Source organism: Aulonocara stuartgranti (genome assembly GCF_965226115.1).
Source record: "Aulonocara stuartgranti genome assembly, chromosome: 22".
NCBI classification, from domain to species: Eukaryota; Metazoa; Chordata; class Actinopteri; order Cichliformes; family Cichlidae; genus Aulonocara; species Aulonocara stuartgranti.
This window is the reverse complement of record NC_138957.1, coordinates 38365837-38389537: the sequence shown is the minus strand read 5'-3', so window position 1 is coordinate 38389537 and position 23701 is coordinate 38365837. Positions and strand designations below refer to the sequence as shown.

General features: G+C 47.4%; 2 protein-coding genes across 6 annotated transcripts; both read left to right on the top strand.

Annotated features, from left to right (window-relative positions):
• The first annotated feature begins 286 nt into the window (after nucleotides 1-286).
• psmb4 (proteasome 20S subunit beta 4) lies at nucleotides 287-3457 on the top strand. Its single transcript, XM_082521908.1, has 8 exons — nucleotides 287-451; nucleotides 1768-1894; nucleotides 1971-2050; nucleotides 2143-2289; nucleotides 2553-2634; nucleotides 2818-2934; nucleotides 3016-3104; nucleotides 3316-3457. Exons 1-8 carry the CDS (start codon nucleotides 327-329, stop codon nucleotides 3326-3328), a joined length of 780 nt encoding a protein of 259 aa, XP_082378034.1. The 5' UTR covers nucleotides 287-326; the 3' UTR covers nucleotides 3329-3457.
• A 5856-nt stretch (nucleotides 3458-9313) lies between these two features.
• rfx5 (regulatory factor X, 5) lies at nucleotides 9314-18809 on the top strand. Of its 5 annotated transcripts, none has more exons than XM_082521879.1 (11): nucleotides 9314-9895; nucleotides 11318-11472; nucleotides 11605-11638; nucleotides 11722-11804; nucleotides 11917-12039; nucleotides 12151-12267; nucleotides 12362-12440; nucleotides 12537-12735; nucleotides 13850-13932; nucleotides 14014-14145; nucleotides 14289-18809. In XM_082521879.1, the coding sequence occupies exons 2-11, from the start codon at nucleotides 11351-11353 to the stop codon at nucleotides 15348-15350; spliced, it is 2034 nt and encodes a 677-aa protein (XP_082378005.1). In that variant the 5' UTR covers nucleotides 9314-9895; nucleotides 11318-11350; the 3' UTR covers nucleotides 15351-18809. The 5 variants fall into 5 exon arrangements, with proteins under 5 accessions (XP_082378005.1, XP_082378007.1, XP_082378008.1 ...); XM_082521881.1 differs by lacking the exon at nucleotides 9314-9895 and adding an exon at nucleotides 9938-9956; XM_082521882.1 differs by lacking the exon at nucleotides 9314-9895 and adding an exon at nucleotides 9963-10403.
• The last annotated feature ends 4892 nt before the right edge of the window (nucleotides 18810-23701 follow it).

The window sequence follows — 23701 nt, the reverse complement described above, 5'->3', positions numbered from 1 at the left end:
GATAAGCTATTTAAAGATATTATTTTTCATTATCTTCAAATTAAAGGTAAATCAGCAACAGCACAATCAGAATGAGGCAGCAACACAGGAAACACCAGTAAACTGCTGGTTTTTTAATTGTTTTTTCTTTTATTATAATTTTAAGAAATTATTCCAGTTAAAATTTATGGTTTTAGAATATTTTAAGACTTTAGTTCAGGTTCACTACTGACGCGCTGTATTGTTTCCTCCCGTTAGTAGGCGGCGGTAAAACGCCATCCTGTGACATCAAACCGGCTAATCGCCTAAAAGAAGGGCCGTTGTCGTCACTTCCGGCAGTATCTAACATGGAGTCTGGTAGAATGAAGTTGAGTCTGTGGGAGGACGGTCCGAAGCCGGGACACTTTTACTCCTTCCCCGGGAGCAGCAGTAGCGGGGCAGGCACAGCTTGTGGACCGGTCCGACACACACTGTGAGTGAGCCGCGGTCCTGCTCCGGGGCCGGTCCCGGTGCCGGGGTTTCGGTTTGAGTGCTGCATCATCATGGAGGAGGCTAGCTAATGCTAAGCTAACTGCCGGGTTACACTGATTTAAACGCTGGGTATTCTCCGTCCTTTCCGCTGAGTAACGTCAGCGCCGACGGGAGACCCGCGGGTCACACCTGAGTCCGCCTGAACTCTCGTGCGGTGTTTCAACAACAGGTTTGGTTGAGTTGGGTGGACCCGTTCCTCGAGCAGCTTCACTGCTGTTTGCTGGCACTAGCGCCATCTTGGGACGTGCACTCAGAGTTAACAGGGTTAAAATTGTGACCCAGGCAGCAATACTCGAGGACAGGCGTCAGTGATCTGTCACTGCAGTGTGGAGGTTTACGGGAAATACAGCCAGGCTTGTCCATGCAGAGCTTTCAGCATCCTGAGGGTGCGTCTGCTTACGTCACCATGGTAACGGGTGGGTGACTGAGAGCAGACGCGTTATCCACAGGGCGCAATTTACTGTTTATCAACAGAGTGATGCTTTAGAAACTAACCAATCAGAGTGGCTACAGGCGAATGAACTACTGCTCCCATGAGAATGACCTCTGACCTCCTTTAGCCAAGTCCTTTCTGTTCAGATCATACTGTGTGTGTGTATTATCACTTCCAAGGTAACTGTGCCCTCCACCAATCAGACGTTTAAGCAGAGGATTGTGGGTAGCATAGTTATTTTCTGTTACATGTAGGCGTGTTCCTGGCAACTAGTTTCTTAGCTGAGTAAAAGAGGAGAAAGATTAGGCTAGTCTAAAAGTAAGAATCACTTCGATAGCAAGTTAAAATTGACGACCATTAACTGGACAAAGGCAGAATCATGCTGCTTAACTGTGTGACACCTTTCATCGTGCATTGTGAAATATATAAGTTCACAATGTATGTGTGTTAGAATATATATATCTATACACACACACAGTCCAGACAACGAAGAAACATGCGTGTTGTTTGTGTGTTGTGCCGTGCATTAGTAACGATGCACACTGTTCAAAAATTCATGACAACCACTTCAATAAAAGTTCTACATCTAAAATATCGAGACAGTAAAGCATCTAGGTATTTTCTTCTGCTTAGTTGAAGTCGAGCCACGGGGCAATGGCCCCAGCTTATCTGGGGGAACATCGAGGCATGCCAGGGCCAGCTGAGATGTCCTCTCAGTAGGACATGATCTCTGCCCTCTGGGTTTTCACATGTTCCATCGCACAGGCTAATTACACCACCATTGGACTTGTTTAAAGTAACTGTGCCCCGTCCTCCTTCCACAGGAACCCGATGGTTACAGGAACGTCGGTACTTGGTGTGAAATTCACTGGCGGGGTGGTGATCGCCGCAGACATGCTGGGCTCGTATGGCTCTCTGGCTCGCTTCAGGAACATCTCCCGCCTCATGAAGGTGATGCCACCACCAGCAGAGGTCAGCTGACCGACTGCTTGTTTCAGCAACTTTAATATTGGTGTTTCCTCCACAGGTGAACAACAGCACCATCCTGGGAGCCTCGGGCGACTACGCCGACTACCAACACCTGAAACAGGTCATCGAGCAGATGGTGTAAGCGCGTGCACACACACACGTATGTGCACACTCACATACACACACTTGTACATCCCCCTTCCCATCTCACTGGTGTCGTTTTCCGTCAGTATCGATGAGGAGTTGCTAGGTGACGGGCACAGCTACAGCCCAAAGGCCGTGCACTCGTGGCTCACCCGCGTCATGTACAACCGCCGCAGCCGCATGAACCCACTGTGGAATACCGTAGTCATCGGTGGCTTCTACAACGGGGAGAGGTGAGACTCTGGGTGGGGGGGTGGTTGGGGTCAGACCAGTCAAGCTGCATTCGTATTTGTTACCGCCTGTTTTTTAGTTCTAGGTCAGTTTTGTTTCTTTAATGTTTTATGTTTTTGGTGCTCATGGATACGGCGGTTTTTAAAAAAAAAAGAAAGAAGTATATAACTCCCACGATGCATTTCAGCATGTTTACCTGTTAGAGGTGAACCTGAAATGGGAAGTAGCTCTTCTCTTACCAGGTTGCCGCCTTCCTTCTCTCCAGTTTCCTAGGTTACGTGGATAAACTGGGCGTGGCTTATGAGGCTCCCACAGTGGCTACAGGCTTTGGTGCATACTTGGCTCAGGTGAGTTTCAGCTGTAACGCTCTGCTGGCTTTAGAAGGTTAATCATGTCTAAAGGTTTTTAAGGTGTGGTCATACAGCTGACTAACAGTTGAGGCATTAGAGCGTTACCGCGGAGACCAGTGATGGAGTGTTTGTGCTGAGTTTGGACATGTGCCAGTAAAGCTGTGTTGAATCTGTGTGCAGCCTCTGATGAGGGAGGTGGTGGAGAACAAGGTGGAGATCACCAAACAGGAGGCGCGGGAGCTGGTGGAGCGGTGCCTCAAGGTGTTGTACTACAGAGATGCTCGCTCCTACAACAGAGTAAGTCGCACCGCCGCGCACACTCAGGTGTACTGGACGCCATCCGGAGAAAGTAACAATTTTATTTCTGTTTCATTTCAGCACGAGATCGCTATCGTCACCGAAGAGGGCGTGGAGATCCTCGGACCCCTGTCTTCTGAAACCAACTGGGACATAGCCCACATGGTCAGGTAGGGTCAAAGGTCAGAAGACGAGGAAGAGTTAGGGATTTTTCCTCCAAGTTTAAAAACGGTTTCTGAGAGTAACCACCACCAATATGTCGATAGCATAACCAAGCAGAACACCTGACTTCACTGTAATGAAAATGTTGATCAGATACAAACAAAGCTTTATTTACAATCTGTAGATGTGACTGACATTTTTCTTCATGTTTCTCTGCAGCGGGTTTGAATGAAGAGAAGTGGCAGCGGTCTCAGCATCACTAACAAACCCTTCTCCTCCTGTTTGCTCCAGTTTACTCTGTACTTTCTCTTTTGTATGATGGAAAATAAATGTAAGAAATAAAGAGAGCTGTTTTCCTTGGTTTATTTGTCATCTGCAGATTATTGAAGATTATCTTCAGATGAAACGGTTAAATTTGTCCTCAGTAAAAGTAGACTCACTGATTTATATCAGCTGTTCCACAGATTTTTACTACTGCACGTTGGTTTAAAGAGTTTAATTTATTTTAACCTCCTAAGACCCGAACTCTTCCACAGCAGCATTTTTAATTTCTCTTTGAAATTTGGGCTGATTGGGACCCGATGAATGTAAAAACAAAGAATTACCAGATTTTTTAAAACCTAATTTTTGTTTCTAAGAAAAATGAGAGCCACATATGAGGATATTTGTTTAAAATGTTGATAGAACACAAGCAGTATAATGTCCTTGTAAGTGGATATGTAGAGGAAAATTGAGTATTTTGGTCTAAATAACCCAAAATGTGATGTCCACATATGTGGACGCCAGGTCCTAGGAAGTTAATGGGGAAGGGCAAAAGACAAAAACCAACAGAACGGGCAGAGAAAAAAAAATGCATATATCAATCACCTGGATCACCTGCTGAGAAAGAAAAAAGAAAGCAAGCAGAAGAGAACAAGAGTAATAGAATAAACAACATCACAATGATATATGGGAATATGACAGTAAATACTAAATGTTAAACATTATTGTGCAGCACATAAGATCAACAGAACACAGTGTGCTTTGAGGTAGGAGCCAAAAAGGGTGTAGTTTGTGGGTGTGATCACCCGTGTGTACACCTGTGAGCATGGACGCGCTTGTTTTTTGTTTTTTAAAAGGTTCTTCCATGTAATAATCTGCTAGAGGGTGTGGGGGGGCCACGGCCCCGTCCTCCAGGGCGTGAAGCAGGTGTGGAGGAGATCAAAACTCCAGACATCCAGAGGCCCCCAGAGCACAAGAGACCAAGGAAGACCAACAGAGGGGCAGCTGCGCCACTGTTCCAGAAAGAGCTGAGGAGAGTCCCAGATGAGGGCTCACTCAGCAGCCGCGGAGCAGAAGCCAGGGGGGGTTGCAGTGACGCACCCGTGAGCTCCGCCGGCAGCCAGCTGCGCCTGAGTGACCGAGCCCCAGGCCGAGAGGCCGGGGGCACCCCACCTCCGAAGTGGCCCGAGCGAGCCCCAGGCTCCAGGCCCCGATAAGCAGCCGCCAAGGAGTGAGCCGGTGTGTACCTGGACGCCCATCCCCGGACACAAAGAACCACCAACGCACCGATGTCTGAGGGAGTCCGCCACTGGCAGGGGAAGTGGTGGTAGGGGGAGATAGGCCTCCAAACCTTGGAGGGCCTGAGATGTCCCCAGAGAGGTGGCGCCTGACACCCGACATATAGACACAGACATACAGGCACACACAGATACAAACATCCATTCCCACCCTCATGCTCTCATATGCACTTACTCCACACTCAACCAACGTGGAGACAGACATAAAGAGACGTTGTACACACGATCACACTCCCCAAGCGTACTCTACAAACCGGGTCTAGGTGCCCCCGCCCCTGGAGGGGGGAACTGCACCCAGACCCAGGTGGTGTTTCCCTTTTCCCTGCGGTGGGGGGAGGCAGACCGCCCCGACTCCGCAGCAGCAGGAAGGCTCCACACTCCAGACCGCAGTCGGACGGCCAACTCCTCCTCCTAGTCCTAGCCCCCCTGCTCCAGCAGGTCGCAGAGAATGGGGGTGAGAGAAGACTCCAAACCTCCCTCCACCCGCTCATTGTAATGTTGATGCATGTGTGTTCTAAGGTGCATTTAAAACCCAGGAGATTTTGTCTTTTGCCCTTCTCCCCCGTCCCTCTTCTCAGCTGTTTCTCTTTCCCTCTTTCTTTCTCCCCTTCTTTCCCCCAGTCAAGTCTGTCCCGTATTCAGCAAGTGAAAATAAAATAAACAATAAAAGGTGAATCAAATGGACCATTACGGCAAGGCTGGGATGGTCAGTTTGGTAAAGTAAATCCGTTGGGCATCTTTCTTTGCCTTTAGACAACAATTCTGATGGCAAAAGAGCCAAACGGGACAGGCCAAAAAAAAAAAAAAAAAGGAGGTTAATGGGGGTTTTGTTTTTTTTTACTTTTTGGAATTAGTCTTTTATCCACATTAAAATTCTTGGGGTTTGTAGGGAAAAAGCATTATTTACTCTAAGAAATTTGAGATCGTGTAAATATTTTAACCACATCCTTTGTGGTTAATGGGAATTCAATTATTATAAAATGCTCAGACTGGAGAACCTGAGCTCCCTGCTTCTTCCTAACACTTCTACATGCATGTCAACTCTTGTTTTGTTTGAGTTGGTTTCGCTTTTGCTGCTGCTACGCAGAATTTGACAGAAAAATTTGTCTATTTTGTAACTGGGCAAACCAGGAAAAGGCTTCCAATCAAATTAATTTCTGTTCTAAAAACATTTAAGATAAGAGATAAGATAGAACTTTATTAATCCCTCGGGTGGGTTCCTCTGGGAAATTCGACTTCCAAAAAGCACAGCAACGACCGAAGTTACAGTTACAGAACTGTTATATATATATATATATATATATATATATATATATATATATATATATATATAGATGGCCCCAACTGACCGAGTGCTCAGTGAATACCTCAGGCAGCAGAAACCCAAGAAAGAGGAGGGAGACGAGGAACCATCATGGAAGGACAGGCCCCTGCACGGTATGTACCACCGGCAGATAGAGGAGGTGGCTGATATCCAGAAATCCTACCAGTGGCTGGACAAAGCTGGACTGAAAGACAGCACAGAGGCACTAATCATGGCAGCACAAGAACAAGCTCTGAGTACAAGATCCATAGAGGCTGGGGTCTATCACACCAGGCAAGACCCCAGGTGCAGGCTGTGTAAAGATGCCCCAGAGACTATCCAGCACATAACAGCAGGGTGCAAGATGCTAGCAGGCAAGGCATACATGGAACGCCATAACCAAGTGGCCGGCATAGTGTACAGGAACATCTGTGCCGAGTATAACCTAGAAGTCCCGAGGTCAAAATGGGAGATGCCCCCAAGGGTGGTGGAGAATGACCGAGCTAAGATCCTGTGGGACTTCCAGATACAGACGGACAAAATGGTGGTGGCTAACCAACCGGACATAGTGGTGGTAGACAAACAGAAGAAGACGGCCGTAGTGATCGATGTAGCGGTTCCGAATGACAGCAATATCAGGAAGAAGGAACACGAGAAGCTGGAGAAATACCAAGGGCTCAGAGAAGAGCTCGAGAGGATGTGGAGGGTGAAGGTAACGGTGGTCCCCGTGGTAATCGGAGCACTAGGTGCGGTGACTCCCAAGCTAGGCGAGTGGCTCCAGCAGATCCCAGGAACAACATCGGAGATCTCTGTCCAGAAGAGCGCAGTCCTGGGAACAGCTAAGATACTGCGCAGGACCCTCAAGCTCCCAGGCCTCTGGTAGAGGACCCGAGCTTGAAGGATAAACCGCCCGCAGGGGCGTGCTGGGTGTTTTTTTTTTTTATATATATACACACACACACACACACACACACACACACACACACACACACACACACACACATATATAAATACAGAGACAAATATAAATAAAATATACAAAGGGGATAAATAGAATAAATAGGAATAAAAAATAAAAATACAAGTGAATTGCACATTTCAAGTATTGAGTCTATTGCACTGTTGACTATTTACAAAAAGTATTGCACAAAAGGTATTGTACAGTGAGGTGAAGAAGCACTACAGCTTAGTTGTTCCCCCCTCCTTTGTCCTCCTGTTTCCCCTCCCTCTCCCCTCCAGAGAGGAGTTAAACAGTTTGATGGCGTGTGGGACAAAGGAGTTTTTAAGTCTGTTAGTTCTTGTCTTGGGGAGAAGCAACCTGTCACTGAACAGACTCTTCTGATTGTTTATGGCCGTGTGCAGAGGATGCCCAGCATTGTCCATAATGTCCATCAGTTTCTTTAATGTCCTTTTCTCTGCCACTGTCACCAGAGTGTCCAGCTTCATGCCGACCACAGAGCCAGCCTTCCTGATCAGTTTCTCCAGCCTGGATGAGTCCTTCTTTGCTGTGCTGCTCCCCCAGCACACCACAGCATAGAAAACTACTCCAGCAACCACCGACTGGTAAAACATCCTCAGGAGCTTCCTGCAGATGTTAAAAGACCTCAGCCTCCTTTCTACTCAACGAATAGGATTAAACCTGCTTTTGGTGACTGGGTAGATTTTTGAGAACTGACCAATGGGAATAGACGCTGGGTTTATGTATCATTATCAAGAATTATTTGGAAATGAGAAAGAGCGGGCTGTTTCAGCGCTTGCTAGCTAGTCTGAGCTGACTGCAGGTTTCCCCAATATTATGAAAATGTACTGTTTATAAGGTTGGGGAAACCTGCAGTCAGCTGAGACCGAAGAAGTCACCAGGATGATGACGAAACGTTTCTCCCACTGAAAACGCTACGTCCAGATGAACAGAATTCAAGGATTCTTTATTGTCATTCGCATCACATGTTTACATGAGGTGGAATGAAATGATGTGCACACGGTCCCGGAGCGAAAGAAACAGAATAACAAATAAATAGTGCAAAAACCTGAGTACCAGTATGGAGTATAGATACAGCAGCAAACGACCATGATGTCCAGCACTGATAAAGTGACGGTGTCAGTAGTGGTTAAGGTACTACAATATCAGTTCTTGTCCATTTATGTATCGAGAAAGTCTCACAGCTTCTGGAATGAAGCTGTTTCTCAGTCTGGTGGTTTTGCATTTAATGCTCCTCAGCCTCCTGCTTGAGGGGAGCGGGACAAGAAGTGAGTGTGCTGGGTGAGTGGGGTCCTTCACTATACAGGTGGCCCTCGTCTTGCATCCGGAGGTGTATATGTCTGTGATGGTTGGGACACTGCCTCCTTCACCACCCTGTGTAGAGCTTTCCTCTCTGCCTCAGTGCAGTTTCTGTGCCACACGTTGATGCCAGAGCACAGAACACTCTCCACCGCACATCTGTAAAAGGAGTTGAGGACTGAGCTCTCCATTCCCACGCATCTCATCTGCCTCAGGAAGTAGAGCCTCTGGTGAGCCTTCCTGATCAGGCTGGAAGTGTTTTTCCAGGTAAGGTTGCTATCTAGGTACGCACCCAGGTACTTGTAGCTGGGTACTACTTAGAGTGCAGATCCTCCAACGTGCAGGGGTGTGTGTGTGTGTGTGTCTTCCCCTCCTCAAGTCCACAATCTTCTCCTTCGTCTTCTTGTCATTTAAGCAGAGATTTTTCCTGCACCAGTCCTCCAAGTGTTCCACCTCCTTCCTGTAGCCGGTCTCATCGTTTCTGAAGCAACCAACCACAGCTGTGTCGTCTGCAAACTTTACAACATGACAGCCTGGATGGTTGGGTGAGCAGTCATATGTAAGCAGCGTGAACAAAGCTTTATTTGCAATCTGTAAATGTGACTAATGTTTGTGTTCATGTTTCTCTGCAGCGCGTTTGAATGAAGACGAGAGGCAGGGGTTTCAGCATCACTAACAAACCTTTCTCTTCCTGTCTGTTCCTGTTTACTCTGTGTACTTTCTCTTTTGTATGATGGAAAATTCATGTGACAAAATAAAGAGCTGTTTTCCTTGAAGATTAAATAGCTAAATATGTCCTCAGTAAAAGTAGAATCACTGATTTGCATCAGCTGTTCAACATAGTTTTACCATAGCATGGCATTTGAATGGTTGACTTTATTCTAATGTGTTTTTTTTTTTATTAATCTTTTATCCACAATAAAATTCTTGGGGTTTGTAGGCAAAAAAACAGATCAAGTCAAAGTCAAAGTCAACTTTATTGTCAATTCTGCCACATGTACAGGACATACAGAGAATAGAAACTACGTTACTCTCGATCCCTAGATAAAATAGCAAATGAACATTTAAATATAAGAGTGATTAAAAAATGCAGGTAAAATAATTAAAAAGTAAAAATTTAAATAAATACAATACAATTTTACATATAACAAGAAAGCTATACAATATACAATATAATGGGTAAATGACATTGGGTGTAAACCAGGCAGAGTAGTGTAGATTTTATACCCTAAGCAATTAGAGATAATATTTAACCATATCCTTTATGTGGTTAATGAGAATTCAGTTTATTAATATTAAATGATCATTTCAGACTTGAGAACCTGAGCTCCCTGCTTCTTCCTAACATTTCTACATGCATGTCAATTTTACGTTTTGTATTAGCTGGTTTCGCTTTCGCTGTTGCTATGCAGAATTCGACAGAAGAATTCGTCTATTTTGTAACTGGGCAGACCAGGAAAAGGCGTCCAATCAAATTAATTCCTGTTCTAAAAACATTTCTACTCGACGAATAGGATTAAACCCGCTTTTGGTGTCTGGGTAGATTTTTGAGAACTGACCAATGGGAATAGACGCTGGGTTTGTAGTCAGGCAGACATAACAAACTCGTCCAATCACAAAAAAATCTGAAAAGGGGAATTTTGCTGTATCTTGGCTCAGGTACTTTCTTTTTCTTTTTTAAAATAAATAGTGAAGCGGGCTTCGCTTGTTGGATCATACAGTAATAACAGAATTTATGTATCATTATCAAGAATTATTTGGAAATGAAAAAGATCGCGCTGAAACGATTTAACGGGCTGTTTCAGCGCTTACTAGCTAATGCTTATCAGTTAGCTACTAGCTTAGCTTGTGAGCCACCCTATGATGATTAGCATGCAGGTAGCCCGTATATGTCTGTTATCCGGAACATCACCGGCATCCTAACCGGGAGCCGATTCACGCACGCGTGACAGTCGTGAAACGGTTCTAACATCTGTTCAGAACAACTCAGCCACCGAGTCTGGGCCGCCTCCGGTAGCTACGCGGAGGACGGGATTAGCCCGCTAGCTTCGGAGTAATATGTTCAGCTGGGCTCGTGTGTGTGTATGTGCGCGCGCGCGCTGTAAATGGCAGCACATGACCACCGGCGCTGTAAACACTGCGGCCACACAGACGACTCCCGATAACGGTAGCGGGCTCCGTGCTGCTCCTCCCCCGCTCCGGGGATTGCCGTAACACAGCCGGCGTTGGTCTCTCCGTTACCGCCCGCGGTCGGGCTGCCAGCCGCGCAGCCGCCGCAGAGCTGTGACCCGGAACGTGGGTTGATTGCATCTGTTTACATCCAGATTTTTTAACCTGGACGGTAAAATTAAACCGTTCTAACTGGATCAGCATCGAGGGCCTGCATGGACGAGACGTGAAACCTGAATCCCCAGTGGGGTCCGAGTAGGGAAGTGTTTGGCGGTTTCTGAGGTTTCTGGACCCCGCAGGCCTGTATAGTAAAGCTGGGCAGCAGTGATACCTCAGGGCCCGCTGGATCCCAACACTGGACTGCAGCAGGACTGTGAACTGCATTGAGAGCCACACCTGCCTGATGTCCTAGTAACTAATTGTTGATTTTTAGGCCAAAGCTGATCAAATTAGTTCTTAAACTGTTTCCTGAACACAGTTAGTGTCTCATCATATTTTATTAAACATGGTTAGTTCTGCTGGAAAGCTATGGGAGTCTGTGGGGACTGACCCTATGCTGGCCCCTCTGCTGAACTTCAGAGGAACTGCAGGTGGGCAGGCTGGTTTTAAATGTGTCTGTCCATGTACATTATTGGTGGGGGGGGGGTCCGCGTGCAGTCTTCCAAGATCCTGACTGCACATTGTTGAGCGTGGATGACACAATTTGATCGGTTGACAAGTGGGCTGCAATACGCACAGCAGAGTTTGTTGAGAAGAGAACTGCAGACAAACCCTGCAAAGATTTAAAAAAAAAATGAATAAAGAGCTCGCTGCAGGCAGACGGCAGGCCCCAGACTGGACAGCATCCACAAAGCTGGCTTCAGTTGCTGCTTTTGTCCTTACAGTGTGCGTTTTCCTGTGTGTCTCTCTCAGATGGTGTTTCACAGCATTGGTTAGTTGGTCCTGATGTCCGAGGACCAGTGTCACCAACGGGCCGAGGCCTCCCGGAGGGGCCAGGGCGGTCTGGAGACAGGGGAGGGTGACACTGAGCCCAGCATGCTGCTGCAGAAACTGAAGAGCAACATCTCGTAAGTCTGAGTGAGGGCAATGAAGCAGGAAGTGTTTGTGTGTGAAAATGGGGATTAGAATTTCTGAAGCTCTGACGTCCCTGTGTGGTGTTCGTGATGGATCTGATCAGCATGTCCTCTGTCCTCTTACAGGAAACACGTTCAGACCAAAGTAGAGCAGATCCTGGTAAGAAACTTGATGTGAGGTTAAAGTCTGGTTTGGTGCTCACCTCAGGTCTGGTTCATTCACTGTGGGGTTTTTTTCAACAGCAAGATGTTCAGCGTTTCTCTGACAATGACAAGTTGTACCTGTACCTGCAGCTGCCCTCTGGACCGAGTTCTGGAGACAAAAGGTGACGTTGCTTCTCCATTTTGCTCCTTTGTTTTTTATCCTGATAGTTTGTGATTTGTCGTTTTTCTGTCAGAAACGGTGAACCTCTGTAAATCTTGAATTTGTGTTCTCAGCGGCAGCGATTCGAGTTCATTTAACACGGCCGACCAGCTTCACACCTGTAACTGGATCCGCAGTCACCTGGAGGAGCATTCAGACACCTGCCTGCCCAAACAGGACGTCTACGAGACCTACAAGTCAGAAATCACACACACGCACAGTGACCCTGTAACAAGGGTGGTTTGACATAGATCTGGTTGCCATGGCGCTCCGATGCTTTCCTGACTGTGCGTCTGTCTGTCCTGCAGGAGGTACTGTGAGAACCTGCAGCAGCGTCCTCTGAGCGCCGCCAACTTTGGGAAGATCATCAGAGACATTTTTCCCAACATCAAAGCGAGACGGCTCGGAGGCCGAGGACAGTCCAAATATCCTTTCAGATTAAAAGTGCAGAAAACCCGAACCCAGTCTAAGGTCAGGAATGCCAGGAGTAACCTTTAGCCTTCCTTAACCCGCTGAAACGTACTGTTACAGCGGCATCAGGAGGAAGACGGTCCTCAACATGCCTCTGCTGCCCAACCTCGACCTGAAGAATGACCCGGTACTCACAGTGCAGTACTCCTGTGTCCTGCAGTACCAGTCATATTTATTTGCAATTTGTTGGTGATGAATACTGTTTGTTCCTCTTCGTCTCCAGGCGGAGCTCACCGAGCTGGTCCAGACCTACAAACAGGAAGTGACAGAGGCAGCGTGCGAGCTGATTTGTGACTGGGCGCAAAAGATCCTGAAGCGCTCGTTCGACACGGTGGTGGAGATCGCTCGCTACCTGATCCAGGAGCACATCGTCAACCCTCGCTGTAGTCAGGCCGAGCTCGTGTCCTCCGCCGCGCTCGCAGGTCTGTGTGTTTCTGTGTGTGTGTCTGTGTGTGTGTGTTTCTGTGTGTGTTTCTGTGTGTGTTTCTGTGTGTGTGTTTCTGTGTGTGTGTCTGTGTGTGTGTGTGTTTCTGTGTGCGTGTGTCTGTGTGTTTCTGTGTGTGTGTCTGTGTGTGTTTCTGTGTGTGTGTCTGTGTGTTTCTGTGTGTGTGTCTGTGTGTGTTTCTGTGTGTGTGTTTCTGTGTGTGTGTCTGTGTGTCTGTGTGTCTGTGTGTGTGTGTGTTTCTGTGTGTGTGTCTGTGTGTGTGTGTGTGTCTGTGTGTGTGTCTGTGTGTGTATCTGTGTGTGTTTCTGTGTGTGTTTCTGTGTGTGTGTCTGTGTATCTGTGTGTGTTTCTGTGTGTGTGTTTCTGTGTGTGTTTCTGTGTGTGTGTTTCTGTGTGTGTGTCTGTGTGTGTGTGTGTCTGTGTGTGTGTGTTTCTGTGTGCGTGTGTGTTTCTGTGTGCGTGTGTCTGTGTGTTTCTGTGTGTGTGTGTCTGTCTGTGTGTTTCTTTGTGTGTGTTTCTGTGTGTGTTTCTGTGTTTCTGTGTGTGTTTCTGTGTGTCTGTGTGTGTTTCTGTGTGTGTCTGTGTGTTTCTGTGTGTGTGTGTCTGTGTGTTTCTGTGTGTGTGTGTCTGTGTGTGTCTGTGTGTGTTTCTGTGTGTGTCTGTGTGTTTCTTTGTGTGTGTTTCTGTGTGTGTTTCTGTGTGTCTGTGTGTGTGTCTGTGTGTGTTTCTGTGTGTGTGTGTGTGTCTGTGTGTTTCTGTGTGTGTGTGTGTGTGTGTGTCTGTGTGTTTCTGTGTGTGTGTGTCTGTGTGTTTCTGTGTGTGTGTGTGTGTGTGTCTGTGTGTGTGTCTGTGTGTTTCTGTGTGTGTCTGTGTGTGTGTCTGTGTGTGTTTCTGTGTGTGTCTGTGTGTTTCTGTGTGTGTGTGTGTCTGTGTTACCCCCCCCTTACTGCCAGAGTCCCTCAGCTTACCTGTCCACTCCCCCACCAACACTCTCTGACATACAGAGAAACCTTCACATGGTGATGATGGCGATGAACGCGATGATGATGGTGTTTGTCAGCACGTCACTGACTGCGCTGTTTTCTGTGCAGGCGGTCCAGCTAAAACCCACAAAGTCATCAAGAAGACTCCTTTGGCGTCCAGAGCTGATGGTGATGGCGCTCCTGATCAGAAGGTTAATTTCACAGCAGGTAGTGATGTCACCGATCCATGTATCACACTGCTAATTTCTTCCTGTCTGTCTCTCCTTCCACAGAAGGATCTCGGAGACTCTTTCTCCTCTTCCTCGCTGAAATCGCAATCAGGAGACAAATCGGCTTCGTCTGGAAAACCTTCCTCCCTAGATGCTTCGCCTCCCTCCAGCTCTTCCTCATCTCTACGTCCTGCGGTAAGTGAGGTGAACGAAAGCTGCTGGTGTTCATAGACTCAGCAAAACACAGAAATCACAGGTACAGTCAGGATGGCGTGTTTATGTTTGTTTGTTTCAGTCAGACCAATCGGTGACCTCCGTCCATCTCTCATTGTCCGCAGGTTGAATCAATCATAATGCAGTTACCCAGAATCCTCCCTCGCAGCTCCATCCCAGATAAGACACTCACCGTCCGCTCCTCTCCACCCTCACTAGCTCCCAAAGACGCCTCTGGTGTAGGGGAGGTGTCTGGACATGGAGGCCCCACTGCCACCACCGCCACGAGTGGTGGCGGGGTGAAGGTGATCGCGATGGCGACGCTGCCGCAGCAGCAGGGCGGCCCCTTTCCTGTGATGATTCTGCCTCAGAGCTGTCTGTCCTACGAAAGGGAGAAGGTTGCCCCGCCTCCTCCCCCTCAGCAGCAGCATGCCCCCTCAGCCCCCACCTCTGTGGTCCAGAAGGTTCGAGGTGGAGCAGCCAAGCGTCCCCTGGAGGTGGTGGTGTCCAGTGGCAGCGCCATCGGTAGTAGCACCCCCACCAACACGACGCCCGTGAAACGGAAACGAGGACGACCGAGAAAACCTCGCCCCGAGGACTCCCTGCCAGCCCCGCCCACTACTCTTCCTCCTCCACCCCTACCACCTGCGCCACCCCCTCCTCCTTCCATCATCAGCTCTGTGACGGGTGGCGTCATCCAGAAAGCCTCCTCGTCGTCGGCCTCCTCACAGCCCGTGCTGGAGCTGGTGATCCAGGAACCGCCCGGCATGGTTCTGGGTGCAGTGGAGCACCGTGGCGTGGTGGTGCAGTGCCCTCCAGAGGTGGACCGCCACAGTAAGCCGCTGCTGTTGCTCCAGAGCCCGGGAAACCAGAGCTGGGAGCTGGCGGCGTCAGGGCGCACCCAGATGGTGGAAGTCATCCAGAAAGCTCCAAGACCGAGCAACAACAACAGCGCCACCACGCCGCCCACCGCACACCTGCCAGCGCCTCCCCTCCCACTGCCCACGCTGCACGAGGAGCAAGGCGAGGTGGAGATCACGCTGACGCCGGTGCAGCCGCACGTCAGCCTGCCGCCACCACCTCCTCCTTCCACCTCCTCTGCTGGCTCCGCCTCTCCCGCCACAGTGATGAAGAATGTGAAAGAGGAAGCAGAGAGCAGCACATCCTCACAGAGGGAGGGGCACTAACCCTGTTACCTCACTCGCTACAAAGCCTCGCCCGTCTGACGTCTTCTTCCTCATTGGTGGAGATCCCAGATTGGCTGCGTCAGACAGCCAGTCAGGGGCATACATGAAACCAGAACACTCACATCTCGCGGCCACACTTCCTCCGAACATTTGTTGGTCTGCTGCTTCGCTTCACCTTAAAACGTGCAGAGGAGGAGGCGGGTTTGGTACTTACGGGTCAGAGCCTTGTAAAGGTTCTGTGTGTTAAACCTGAGAAACCACCTCTGTAATGAGCTCAGCCTCTGCTCCCCTGTAGGCCGTCGCCTCCAGGAGGTGCCGTTTGGGGAGCAGAGGCTCCGCCCCCTGTTCTGAACAGCCTTGTGTTTTTATCGTGTTGGTTTTTTTAAATGTGCCCCCCAAAAAGAAGCCGTTTGATCTAAACGTTTGAACGCGACTTTCTTTATTAGTTCAGCTTCTTTGATTGCATTTAAATGATTAATAGTCAGTCACAGACTCTAAAGTGCTCGTGTCTGTTTCCGTCAGGGCCAGATGACCTCACAGCAGATCTGCTTCCATGTGTTCTTTGTCAAGTAGCACCACATTTGTTTAACTAGAAAGTACTTTGTGTGAACTGTGCTGGAAACCTTCACCACCCGGCGACGATTTACTGAAAGTGATTTTTTACTTCAGCAGGTTATTTATGGTGAAAAATTGCCCCTCCTCCGGCAGCCACGTTGTTGTTTTCATGTTAATGACGTGGATGTAGACCCCCCCGCTAGAGAGCACAGCAGCGACACGATATCTGGCCCTTACGGATCAAACGGCTGGTTTGAAGCTTGAGCTCAGGCACAAGGAGCAAAGCACAAGTCGCCCTCCACCAACGCTCGCATGCAGTACGAAGAATTTACCCACTCAGAGCCCGTTAGACGCCATGCACCCTTTGCACTAACCAGCTCCCTGCGAGCGCCACCACAGCTCTGTCCCGATCAGCAGTGTGACACGACCACGTCGAGATGCTGATGTTAATAAAAATAAAATAATAAATAACCCAAAACAAAGGTTTCGGCCACAGGAAGTGCCCTAAACTTGTAACAGGAAGTGGTTCCTGCTCTTCTTCTGTGGTTCCTTCGGGAGGACTCTGGAAGTGTCACATTGCTGAGCGATTGTTCTTCACTTCTGTCAGACAGCTTCTCGCTCCCCGCGGGCGTCGTCTTCATCATTGGTGCTACAAACTGCAAGGCGCGGCACTGCCGCCGTCCTCGCCATCTTCATCCTGTGATCTCAGACTTTGTTTGTCAGTACTCGCGTCTGGAGGTGTGAATGTGGCGTGTTCAAGTGTGTGTCCTCACTTCCCTCTGTCCTCTGACAATGAGAGCTGCGGGTCAGTTAACGGGACGTCGAAAATCATGACTGTTAATTCACACGTGTTGCATGATGGGAAGGTGCACACGGCAGCACTGCACTAAGCGCCAGCATGTAAATATGACTGCATGGTGTAAACTCAGCCGACTGGCACGTCTCGGCGTCCTGTTAACTGCCGCGCCTCGGCCCTGACTGACTCCAGCGTTGCACTGTGTAAAGAGTCCGTGTGTGTTACCAGTTTGTTGTTATATGCATTGAGAGACTACGTCACAGGTATTTATGAGTTATGTTTTGCTTTGTGGTTGCACCTGACGAGAGGCCGGCCGCACTATGGCCGTTTCAGTTTTAAGTGTTGAACAGTATGAATAAAGAGGAAAACACGAGTGTTTTATGAGAGCTGAAGTAATCGCACAGAGTAGTTACATTTCACGGTTTGTAGAAGTAAAGACGTCTCTCTAAAGGCCTCAGTTTACTTCAGACAAAGTTTGTACGATAAACTGCGTCTGACGGCAGCCGCAGGCGAGTCACCTGACCTGGACTGTGGTTACAGCAGTCCACCCGCTTCCAATCGCATCACGTTTGTCAGAGAGCTGTAGGACTGATGCTGAGTTACTCCGGGAGCGTCTGACTCTGGAGGGTTTTCTGACGAAACGTCGGACCTCTTGGGACCTGTTTGTGCTGATCTGGGACCTCAATGGGAATTTTATCCAGGACTGAGAAGGCTTGCTGGTCCTGAACTGGTCCCTGTTGCTTTAAGGCTTCCTTTGAGGTGGACTGAGGCCTAGATGCTTCCAGAAAGAAAAACAAAAAACCCTCGGTGGGCAAAGTTGCTGCTGAGTTGACCGACGAGTCGCTCTGCTGCCAGGCACCGTTGACTCTGTCCTCATCACTTTATTGCAGACCTGATGTTAAAGTCAAATGTTGCTTTTGGAAATCAAAAAGTTCTGACTGAAACCCAAAGAGATTGTTCCCTGTGCAGGAGCTACTGGGCAAACTGGGAAACCTGACAAAGATGCAAAAAGAGCTGAAGTTGGGACTAACAGCGCAAGTAACTGAGCAGAGCTGACATGTGGTTCAGAACGCGAGTCTAAGAGTCGGTTTCCAAAGGCGTTCAGATAAACGGTCGTGATTGTGAGAGAGCCAATCAGGGGGAGAGAAAGTCGAGGGGTAAAGAGGTGGACCTGAGCTGCTTCACACCTGCTCTACCAAGCGAGCAGGTGTGAAGCAGCATGACGAAGCCCGAGACACAAACCCCAGAAACTGTGGTTCATCTGAATAAGTGAACCTGCTTTGATGATCCCTGAAGGGCAGAAGGACTCCAGGATAACCCAGTTAAAAGCAGCTCTGGCCCAGTCTGGCCCTGCACTGGGAGCCTGGGTTTGCAGCTGTCTATGGGAGGTGTTCACTGTGGAGCCGCAGTGCTCGAACAAACTAAACCAGAAACGGGTCAGATAATCAAAGATTAAACGATCGGGATCCGGGTAGCAGGGCGTCAACTCCAAGGGGCCAGACTGACGACACGGCGCCTTCTGATGTCACTTCCTGTCTTGTTTATATGTGCTGTACATGTGTAGAGCGGCTCCCCTGCGAGCCCTCTGAGATGTGAACAGCTGATTGTTACTGACCCTCACCGGGTCAGAGACCTTCACTGACGAAACGTGACGAGATGACGAGGCACTGTTGGGAGCGAGCCCTGGCGGTCCCGTGGGGGCCGGGTTTTTGTCTGTAGCTGTGACCAGCGGCGTTGACGTTTCCTGTTGTTTTCCTTCTGCCTCGTGCTTTGTCGGTTGTTGAGCTTGTTGATGTGCAGATTTTCTTCTTCCTGGTGTTGCCGTGAGAAACGCCATCGGTTTTCTGCATGTGTTCCCGTGGCTGCTGGTCTCTCTTTTGGATGTTTGTTTCTCCGTAACTCCGCCCTCTCTCCTTTCTGTTGCTTTTTTGTTTTGCACTTTACTTCGGGAGCGGTGGAGGATGAACCTCCCGTTCAGCAGTGTGACGCAGCTTCGCTTGTGTTTGTTTGTTGTGAAGAGAAAGTGAAGCGTGATGAGGACAGAAGCCAGAACTTTAATGTGAATCTATTTTCCTACGTGACGCAATAAAGACGTGACGTTAACTTACTCTCTGGTCTCCGCCTTTCATTTCAGCGGGTGTTAAATCACTTCCTGATGACTAATCGGATCTTTGGAAAATGCCGTCAGCATTCCCGAGGGTCCCTCACTGCTCACGGGATCTGAGGGTCACAAGAGGACTTGGGGGTCACAAAAACTGAATCCTCTGGGACAAACCTTGATACGCTGAATGATCCTCTGAGTTTGATTTGTTTCTAGTTTGAGTCTGAAATCAGATTCTTTTTTGTTAAAATGTTATAATTTAGTTTAAAACAGACCTGAAGTATTTCAAATGGAGCAATGGGTTTAAAAGATGGTTTCTTTAAATGTCTTCTTTCTCTTCTCACTTATTTCATGTTCTTTGTAAAGCTGCTGATGGAGATCGAAAACAATCAGTGAAAACACAAAAGAAGAGCTTATTTTCTGCCTGTGTGACAATCGCAGACATAAGAATAAAAAGCTTTAATTGCCGTTGTTCACAGTGAAATTGTGGGTGGTCCACACCAACTGTGCAGGAATAGAATATAAATAGTAAAACAGTCGGGAGGGGCTCAGAGTTGAACTGCTGCTCCTCCACATCGAAAGGAGCCAGTTTAGGCGGTTCAGGCATCTGACAAGGATGCCTCCTGGGTGAGGTGTTCCAGGCATGTCCCACCGGGAGGAGGCCCCGGGGCAGACCCAGGACACGCTGGAGAGATTATATCTCTCAGCTGGCCTGGGAACGCCTTGGTGTTCCCCTGGACAAGCTGGAGGAGGTGGCTGGGGAGAGGGAGGTCTGGGCTTCTCTGCTTGGGCTGCTGCCCCCACGACCCGGCCCCGGATAATCGGAAGAAGATGCATGGATGGATGGTAAGACAGTCATTCTTCTGTCAACGAGGAGTGCGGATCGGCAGCACAAACAGTGTTTTCATCTGATCTAATTTATCTTTCTAAATAGTGGGTGTTTGTGGGTGTATGGAGCAGGGGACGTCGTCTGTCCTCGCCTTTCTGTGACAGTCACCGCACACAACTGTTGAAACATACAGACTTCAGTTTCAATGAGAGCCAATCAAGAAGCTGACCTGTTAAAGTGGACATGAAACACTACAGGATAAACATGACAGTACAAAATACAAAAGTAATATAAATTTACACAAGAATGATAATATTTCTGAGGCAGTGAGAGGTTATTATTGCACATTGCTCAGTGGTTTGCCATCAGTCTGACTGTCAGGGGAAAGAGGTTATTGAAAAGATTGTTCTGTGAGGGTAGATGTGGGACACTGCCGGTCAAAAGTTTGGACACATCTTGTTTTTCCTGTTTTTATTACTTTCTGCACTGTAGATTCAAACTGAAGAAGTTAAATACATATGACACAAGGATACGTGGAATTATGTAACAAAGAAAAAGATGATAACTCCAGATATGTTGTATTTTAGACTCCTGTAAGTATCCACCCTTTGCCTTGATGACACACTGTAAACCCTCGGCCTTGTCTCAGTGAGCTTCATGATGTAGTCACCTGAGATGGTTTCACTTCACAGGTGTGCCTGTCAGGGTTTGTATGTGGAGTTTCTTGCAGCAGTCCGGTTGGTGCACAGCTGACAGCCCTATTTGACAACAGTTAGACTTCATGTTATGGCAAGAACCAATCAACTAAGAGAAACAACAGTCCATCATTACTTTAAGAACTGAAGGTCAGTCTGTAAAAATGCTAAAAATGGCTTGTATTTGTACAGCGCTTTACTAGTCCCTAAGGACCCCAAAGCGCTTTACACATCCAGTCATCCATCCATTCACACACTGGTGATGGCAGCTACATTGTAGCCACAGCCACCCTGGGGCGCACTGACAGACGCGAGGCCGGCAACCTTCCGATTACAAGGCGACCTCCCAACTCTTGAGCCACGATCGCCCCTTTGAATGTGTCCCAAAAGTGCAGTTGCACAAAACATCAAGCACTACGAAGAAACTGTCTCACATGAGGACGCCCCAGGAAAGGAAGACCAAGAGTCCCTCTGCTGCTGAGGATACGTTCATCTGAGTTACCAGCCTCAGAAATCACAAATTAACAGCAGCTCAGTTTAGAGCCCAGATTAACCCCACCCAGAGCTCCTTTATTTCTCGCTAGTACACGGGGTTCTGCCCGGCCTGAGAGCCGTCGCCAGTCCCCTTCAAGGCCTTCCCCAAACCGCAGCACTATCACACTTCCTCATCCATCCTTACCAAGGAAGTGGTCCCTGCTAGTGAAATACAATTTATTAATCAAAGGTGAGCGGCGATAACTGACTACATGTGTATACTGTGTCATGATTGGACAGACATGGATGTAAACCACACTGAGGTGAAGTAACCACAAGGCACTGATTCTAACGTAAAGGTACTCTGGATATTATCAAATGTGCAAAGATTGTTAAATGTTACATTTTTTGTTTGTCAGGTGTCCTGTTTGAAGGAAACACTGGACTGCATGTGTGCACATGAACACAAGGAAGGAGAAATCGTCAGACTTGAAAGATTGTTCGTTTATTGGCTGTTTAGTCATTTTATGACAAGATGGATGCTGTTGTTATATTTCAATATAGTTTCTGAGTCGAGGAGGATAAAAGAACATTTAACATTAAATGTACGGATGCTGTGCACTAAGCAAAGCTTCATTTACAAAGTTTTCTCCTACCAAATTTTGAGAAAATGGTTGTAATCGTATAGAAATGTAAGATTATAAAGAAGTACACAGTTACAGTGAAAAGAAGTGGCTGTAAATGGTCACATAAACAGAACTTTCAGTTTTTCTCTTAACGGAAAAATAAACAGTGAATAAACGGAACTTTCCGTGTCATAACTGAAGGAAATGTCCGTAAATAGTACAGAGTGGACTGAAACTCGACACAATGTTCCTTTTTCTGTCAGCGTCCGTTAAAAAAACAGAAAACGGAATTTTTTATGCAGTGCAAAAAACACTTGTTGTGACAGGAATGTTGTTTGTGGCTCAAGGTGAAGTGACATCGTTCACGAGGGACACACCTGACATATATCTCACATATTACAGGCCAACAGATTCTTTTAGCGGTTTAAATACGGACAGTCACCGGGGTCCCGAGCCACGCAGTGAACGATTGGAAAGCTGACATCACGTCCACAGGAAACAAGTCTCCACGTCCTTCACTTACACGGGGGCTTCACTTTTCCTCACTGCTAAATGAAGTAATGTAGTCAGTCAGGTGATGTGAGAAGGCTGTTTTCCCTGCAGACGTGCTGATGGTCGTGTCTGTGCTGGGCTGTGAACTGTCTGGATGTCTTTGGGAGCGCGTCATTAAAAAGCGCATCCGCTGATTGCGCGCTCGGTAAATCAGTTCGTGTCGGTCCGGTGACCACCTGCTCCGTTACCGCTAACAGCTGAACTTTCCCGTTTGAGTGCAGCTCGCTGAACCACAGTGACATCCGTTAATTCATCTCACGGAGGTGGATAAACCGATCAATGTGGTCTCATATTAATACATAGTTAATGCTATAATATTAATATTATAATGATTATAATTCACTGATGGACTCTCATAATCAAGCAGCTGCGACAGATGTTTAGGGTCTGCAGATGTTCCATCAAGTTCACCCGCAGACCCACTTTCTGCTCCGTGCTGTTCCGCTGCCAGCCTGCTGGGGGCGCTCTGAGCGCGCATTCAGTGCGTGTGTTTACAATCTAAGTACCTGAGGCTTTTACTATGAAAGGGCTTTTGTGTGGGAGGACAGGAAGGAAATAGTTTTGGACCAACCGGAAACAGAACCAAAACAGAACACCTACTTGCAGAAATGACGCAGGTCTAACTTCAAAATAAAAGCTTCATGAGCCTGACCCCACCTAAGGGGCAGGAGCTGCTTATTGTCACGTATAGCTGCTGTCTTTACAGATCCTGATAAGTATCACCGCTATGAAGGCTCAGAATAATCTCAGAGTCAAAAACGTGATTTATTACTATTTATCACAGAGCATAAAATGTGGTAAATAAACATGAGTACAGAGGAAAGTGGTGACAGGACGATAGCTGAATTTTAGCTTTTATGAAATCAGAAGTGAAACTTGTTTCAAGACTGTTTGACGTGAGAGAGAAAAATAAGCTCGAGGACAAACGAATGTTGAAAGAAATGAGTCAGAAACGCAGCTAAATGCAAGCTCGCACATTTAATAACCACTTTAAAATAAGTAACATTTGATTTATATAGCACCTTTCTAGACAAAAGCTCTCACACACACACAGATAACCAGGTATAAAATAAAAACAGGCAAAAAGTTAACAAAATGCAAATTTCAAAAATAAAATGAATAATTTTGAAGACAGATCAGTGACTACAAATGGGGTCAGAATTTATCATATAAAAATGTTCATTTTGTTTACATGACCTTTATATGATGAATTCTGACCCCATTTGTAGTCACTGATCTGTCTTCAAAATTATTCATTTTATTTTTGAAATCCTTTACTGCATAAATGATAAAAATTAAATAAGACAATATTACAAAGTTACAAAATATTAGAAGTAACTCCCATATATACAAATAGCTCACCTATAAATGTCCAGAATATTACAGATAAATACTCTAAGCTGTAAAACTTTGTTATTTTCTCTGTAAAGGACAAACTACAGGCTGTAACTGCTGCTCTGTGTGCTCTGCATTAGATGGAGGAGTCGTACACAAATATCCACAGGCAGGGATGAGTTCCTGTGTCGTTCAGTCAGTGGCGGTCCTAGCCTGTTTGGCGCCCCGGGCGAACACTCCCACTGGCACTGTATGTAGCGGAGATGACAATAAAGTTTACTTTGACTTCAGCAGCGAGCACGTGCACCAAGGGCTCGCGCGCTCACTTTATAGAATTTCGAAAAAACATCGGTGCAAATTATAAGTCTGTATCATGATGTCTGGTGTT